The sequence below is a fragment of the Impatiens glandulifera genome, chromosome 3 (genome assembly GCF_907164915.1).
Source record: "Impatiens glandulifera chromosome 3, dImpGla2.1, whole genome shotgun sequence".
Lineage (NCBI taxonomy): Eukaryota > Viridiplantae > Streptophyta > Magnoliopsida > Ericales > Balsaminaceae > Impatiens > Impatiens glandulifera.
This window is the reverse complement of record NC_061864.1, coordinates 51,652,312-51,658,681: the sequence shown is the minus strand read 5'-3', so window position 1 is coordinate 51,658,681 and position 6,370 is coordinate 51,652,312. Positions and strand designations below refer to the sequence as shown.

General features: G+C 30.0%; 1 protein-coding gene and 1 long non-coding RNA gene across 2 annotated transcripts; one reads left to right on the top strand and one right to left on the bottom strand.

The window, feature by feature from the left end:
- The first annotated feature begins 1,485 nt into the window (after nucleotides 1-1,485).
- LOC124931291 (B-box zinc finger protein 19-like) lies at nucleotides 1,486-4,223 on the top strand. The gene is made up of 6 exons (XM_047471723.1): nucleotides 1,486-1,730; nucleotides 2,458-2,554; nucleotides 2,656-2,771; nucleotides 2,976-3,197; nucleotides 3,316-3,402; nucleotides 3,840-4,223. Exons 1-5 carry the CDS (start codon nucleotides 1,638-1,640, stop codon nucleotides 3,397-3,399), a joined length of 612 nt encoding a protein of 203 aa, XP_047327679.1. The 5' UTR covers nucleotides 1,486-1,637; the 3' UTR covers nucleotides 3,400-3,402; nucleotides 3,840-4,223.
- A 1,371-nt stretch (nucleotides 4,224-5,594) lies between these two features.
- On the bottom strand, nucleotides 5,595-6,126 carry LOC124929100. Its single transcript, XR_007098627.1, has 2 exons — nucleotides 5,983-6,126; nucleotides 5,595-5,900 (listed from the first exon to the last, which is right to left on the bottom strand). It is a non-coding gene; the product is annotated as an uncharacterized LOC124929100 (long non-coding RNA).
- Between the last annotated feature and the right edge of the window lie 244 nt (nucleotides 6,127-6,370).

The following is a 6,370-nucleotide window of genomic DNA, read 5'->3' as shown; positions in this document are numbered from 1 at the left end:
TCAAATTTGGTGTTGAATTTAAAATATAAAGTCTTTGTAGCCTAGTTGGTTAAAGAGTTGTACTTGATTTGTTAGGTTGTAAGTTCAAAACATACCTCTAGCATTTTTAATTTTATTTTTAACCGTTTTAAATTTAAAAACGGGTCAACCCACAATCCGACCCAAGTATCCAAATTAACCACATCTCTCGACCCGGCAATCCGGACACTTTAAAAATTAAGCATCATTATATATATATAGATTAGTTAGTTAAAAAGTTGAACTTATATTAATATTAAAACGTCCCGCGTTTATCAAATTTGGTGTTGAATTTAAAATATAAAGTCTTTGTAGCCTAGTTGGTTAAAGAGTTGTACTTGTTTTGTTAGGTTGCAAGTTCGAAACATACCTCTAGCATTTTTAATTTTATTTTTAACCGTTTTAAATTTAAAAACGGGTCAACCCACAATCCGACCCAAGTATCCAAATTAACCACAGCTCTCGACCCAGCAATCCGGACACTTTAAAAATTAAGCATCATTATATATATATATATAGATTAGTTAGTTAAAAAGTTGAACTTATATTAATATTAAAACTTCCCGCGTTTATCAAATTTGGTGTTGAATTTAAAATATAAAGTCTTTGTAGCTTAGTTGGTTAAAGAGTTGTACTTAATTTGTTAGGTTGTAAGTTCAAAACATACCTCTAGCATTTTTAATTTTATTTTTAACCGTTTTAAATTTAAAAACGGGTCAACCCACAATCCGACCCAAGTATCCAAATTAACCACATCTCTCGACCCGGCAATCCGGACACTTTAAAAATTAAGCATCATTATATATATATAGATTAGTTAGTTAAAAAGTTGAACTTATATTAATATTAAAACGTCCCGCGTTTATCAAATTTGGTGTTGAATTTAAAATATAAAGTCTTTGTAGCCTAGTTGGTTAAAGAGTTGTATTTGTTTTGTTAGGTTGCAAGTTCGAAACATACCTCTAGCATTTTTAATTTTATTTTTAACCGTTTTAAATTTAAAAACGGGTCAACCCACAATCCGACTCAAGTATCCAAATTAACCACAGCTCTCGACTCGACAATCCGGACACTTTAAAAATTAAGCATCATTATATATATATAGATTACAAAAATTCGATCCAACTAAACAGGATATCAAACCGAACAAAGCTCAACACCAACTCAAATACGAGCCAGATACGTTTAGATCTTAGAAAACCATCCTAAGGTAAAAAAGAATGACTTTTTAACTTTTTATAATATTTTCGTACACAATGTTGTTCAACCGTCATAACTCTAATTTCTGAATCCGTTTCTACGATAATATATTACACCTAATTTAAATACAAAAATACTTAGGTTTTTGAAAAGACAAAAGTAACCCTGGACAGTAGTCCAGTGCATTCTGTTACCTGCAGCCATCGGCTTCGGCCAGTATAAGCTGCTTATTAGCTCTCTTCTCGTCTTTCATTTTCTTTATTTATAAGATAAAATAATATGTAACTATACCATCCATTGAAGCAGAGTTCTGCGTATACTGTGTGTATTGAATTTGAATTCGAATTCAATGGATGATTGAAGAAGAAGAAGATGCTGAACTGATTGATAAACGGAAAGGAGACAAGTAGAGTACAATTATGCGATCTCTCTGCGATTCTTGCGAAAGCGCTGAGGCGATCGTTTTCTGCGCGGCCGACGAGGCAGCGCTTTGCCGTTCTTGCGACGAAAAGGTGTGTCTGCTAAACTCCTTTCAGATTGTTTTCCTCTTGATTTCCTCTGAAATGCTCTGATTTCCAATGATCGTGCTCGAATTAGATCTGGGTTCATGATGGGATTCTGAAAATTTCAGAGAATTTGAGTTCTTTTGATAACATAAACAAATCATCTCTGTTTGATGATTCGAACAATAGGAAACTTTGTTTCAGCTGGTCATTTTTGATTTAGTTTATCTTTTTGGCCATTTTTTACATACTTCAGTCAGTCATGTAAGAAGTTTGATTCTTGCTTTTGCTTATTTGAACTGAAGCCTGAACTAAAGAGATTCTTCCTAGTTAATACATTTATTCATTTGGTTGAATTTTGCAAATAGGATGATACCATGCTCATCAATATCATGTAAATGAAAATATAAGAATGAACCATTGACATAACATGTTAGGAAGAAGCTGAATTCTGATGCTTGTGTTTTACTTAATTCATTTTTTCACTGCAGATTTGTCCTGGATTCATGACTATATCATGTGCTCATTTCGAGATCTTTTTTTAGAAGAGTAGAAGATAAAATTACTGTCTTTCTGTATAAATGTCAATGATTACGATTTCAATGATGGATGTTAAGTTAATATAAAGTGCTCTTTCGTTGTTGACGTGCAAAGTGTGCATACACCTATTATGAGCTATATGCAAATTTCTTAACAAGATTGCATTGTGTTAGCTACTGTTTTGTGTTTTGGGCAGATTCACTTGTGTAACAAGCTTGCAAATCGTCATGTGCGTGTAGGGCTTGCAGACCCTTGTGATGTTCCACGTTGTGACATATGTGAAAAAGCACCCGGTAATTACATAACCATATTCAATCCTTCTTCTTTTTGGATTTTATAAGCATATTTTTTTCATGTTCCTGAGTATACATCTCCTTGTCATTGTTCTTCTCAGCTTTCTTCTATTGTGAAGTTGATGGAAGTTCCCTATGCATGCAATGCGATATGACTGTACACGTTGGAGGTAAACGAACACATGGAAGGTATCTTCTACTAAGGCAAAGAGTTGAGGTTTGTGATGATACATATGTACAAATATTTTCTTTTCTTTTTTCCCCTTATATTCAAACCAAGTTGTGAAGATTTCTAAGGTTTTGTTTGATGAAGAGTTATTTGGATTAATCCCTTATCTCATCATCAATTAAAATAATCTAATTTTTCATCAAAGAATAATATTTTTCAAATAACCCTAAATCAAGCAAGCTCTTATAATAGTTTCCAGTGGATAAACCTGGTCGTTTGGACGAGCTCGGTTTGAAACCACCCGATGATCCACATGAGCCAGTGAGGCTTCCAAATCAACCACCTAGGCCCCCAGTGGTGCAAAACCATCAAAATCACAGGATAGCTCCTATTGTTGATGGCAAGTTGGAAAACGAAAGATTTGATCTCAATACCAAGCCTCAACAAATGACTGGGCAAAGTTCAAATAACCAGGTATTAAGTTTTCTAGTTCTTTTATAGCCTCTTCCTCTTTGATTGATCTATTAATCTATATGAATTCTTTCTAATTGGCGAAAACATATATGTTTTTCTTTTTGCAATTGAGAAACAGACTACAAATGCTATTGGTTCAGCTTTTCATGAATCTGCTGGCATGGCTCCTGTTGGATCTTTCATAAGAGAACCTGAGAAATGATGGGTATGGTATCATTAGCTCTAACTTTTGCCTACTAAAGATTCATTAAAACTGCTTTCAAAATAATAGCAGTTAATCAGCTTTTAGAATAATGACAGTTAAGGTGTTAGAAGGAAATAAAATAAAAGAGATAAAAATCTCACATGGGTGTAAGATTGACAATTTTCACATCAACTTTAGTTCTGAAAAATAAATTCCATAATTAAATTGAGACTTCTCACATGGGTGTCTTAAGAAATTTTTATTAATAACCCTTTATCCCATTAGGCTATCACCAATCAGATCTTCTATATAAAACATATATGCAATATGAACTGAATTCAATCACAAATACAAATTTCAGTAGTATTATATTAATTTATATCATCTTCTTTAAATTTTCATAATTATCACTTCTTTCAGTAGGTTGTATACTAACTCAAATTTTATTCTCTCTGCAGTGAAAACCTTATATTAATACCAGTTATTATATGACATTTTAGTCAGATTGAAACTTAAATTCCAAGACTACAGGAAAGAACGAATCGATGACTCTTGAATGAAAGATATGTTGATATATTGTCACGTTTTTTGGGCAGTTCAGACTCGCGACCTTTGATATTCAACAGGTTGCTTGTTATTATCATAGTTCCTGTCCCTCCTTTTGTTAAAATTAATGGTATGGATAGTTATTATTGTACTGAGAAACATATCTGGAAATATGATTTATTTGCTGATTGTTTCCCTGCTTTACAAATGTTGTTTCAATATTACTCTTGAATTAATGTTAATAAGAATTCTCTGTGTCATATGACATCTTTTTAATTATTATTCTCTTCAAATAATGTGTGAAATGTCTTTATTATAGAGAATGTTGATGAATGTGTCAAATTTCTAATCCAGTTTTGGAAATATAAGATTTGGGTTCAGATTGAAAAACAAATGCAGATTGACCTGATCTAGTGAAGAAAGAAGATTCTACCGATTATATGGTTAAAGATTTGGATTCAAGTTCTTTAAATTCTCAATTAAGTTCAAACTCTAACCCTAACACTAATGCGATTTCGATTCCAGTTTGCAATCATTGTTCGGATCTGAATCAAGTTGTAATTCATAGTCCTAGTCTTTGTCCATTCCAACAAATTCCCAAGAAGAGTTTAGTTCACATATCATAATCCAATTTCAATGCTAATTAAATTGGACAGTTAATGAATATTATTTTCAAGTATTTACACAACAATTGTCAAACAATCTAGAACCAGAGTCAAAAAGCACACTTCTCAAAGTTTATTTGAGTCAAATTACTTTTAATATTTTAAAGTAATAAAAATAATATAATATATATCAAGTACAGCTTATACGGCATGCTTTCTTTAATAAACAATTAAAAATAAATCCAAAAATTCACAAGAGTTAAGAATATTTATAAAAAGTAGTCACTTTTTCTTGAATTAATGTTGGCTTCAAGAATATTTCATATTGTTATTAAAGTTTTAAACTACTCATCTTAATATAAAATTTATAAGTTTCATTCTCAACTAAAATATAAAATTAAAACGAGATGCAGTCCAATAAAAATTTGAGAAAAAAAGAACTTTTAACTATTAATGGTCTTATTCGATTTTAGTCATTTTAGTTTCTTATATTAAAAAAATATTATAGTCTCATTTAAATTGAATTTTTTTTTTTTTTTAATAAAATTGATTATGATTTTTATATATATATATATATGTCTGATTGTTAATTATTAATTAGTAACACTATTTTGTTTAAGTATTTAATTATTTTTGAATGGAATATTTACATGATCATACCTTATTACATTCACTTAATTATTTATTTTCAATTTTTTTAAAATATATATTTTTGTTTTTCTCTTAATTCTTTTTTTTTTTTTGTAAGAGATCATAGACAAGATTTTAAAATCATCCCAAATTTGTTTAGGGAAATTTGACGAAATGACCATCATAATATGGATAAATGAGCTAGTGACCCGCCGCAAGACGCAATCAAATGCCATTTGAAAAGTCCACAATTACGATACACAAATTTGTTCAAAAATAATAAGAGATCATAGACAAATTGTTTGGTTTCATGATTTTGTTTTTCAATTTTGAGCTAGAAATTACTTAAAAATAATTTGGGGTACAAATATATAATTATCAATTAAATTTAAATATCAAAACACTCATTAAAATCATAAAAAAACTCATTTCAAAACACAATTCAACTCATTAATTTATTTCTTTAAGAATTACAATTTCATCCAATACTTCTAATATGAAATCCTAATACATAAACACAAACACAAACACAAACACAAACACAAACACAAACACAAACACAAACACTAGTTTAAGATAAACTAATTAAATCAAAGGTGGAGATTAGTAATAATTCTCCAGAGTTCGGAGGCATGACATATCACCTCTCTTTGAACTCATCTGAATCATAATCGTTCAGGAACATAACAGTTCTGGAATTTTGCACATCAATATCTCCACCTTCAATTCCTCAAGATCCTGAAAAGCAAAACATAAACAATTTATATAACCCATTATCTTAATTATAAGAATACAAAAGAGAGAAAGAGATAGAACAAACCAAGAGAAAATTCTATATATCCCATCAAAGACATAAACTTCATTATGAATCTTGTCATGACTTCTATGACAACCGATTCATTGAAAATTTTGAGAGAACTACGAAAATGTGAAAAAGACGGCGCCGCCAATGGAGAAAAATGATAATAATGAAAAAAAACACAATCTAGGTTTTTAAGTGCGTCTGTCTTTTTATATATATATGATAAGAAGGGCAACATCACTAATAAGGTTCCTTTGGGCCCCGCACAATTTTATTTAAATTCGTGTACAATTGTAAAATCAATAGTATAAATAAAATCCGATTAATTTAAAAATATTAATTATATATATTAAGTACTTTATAAATTAATAATTTTTTAATTTATATATTTAAATATAAAATTAAT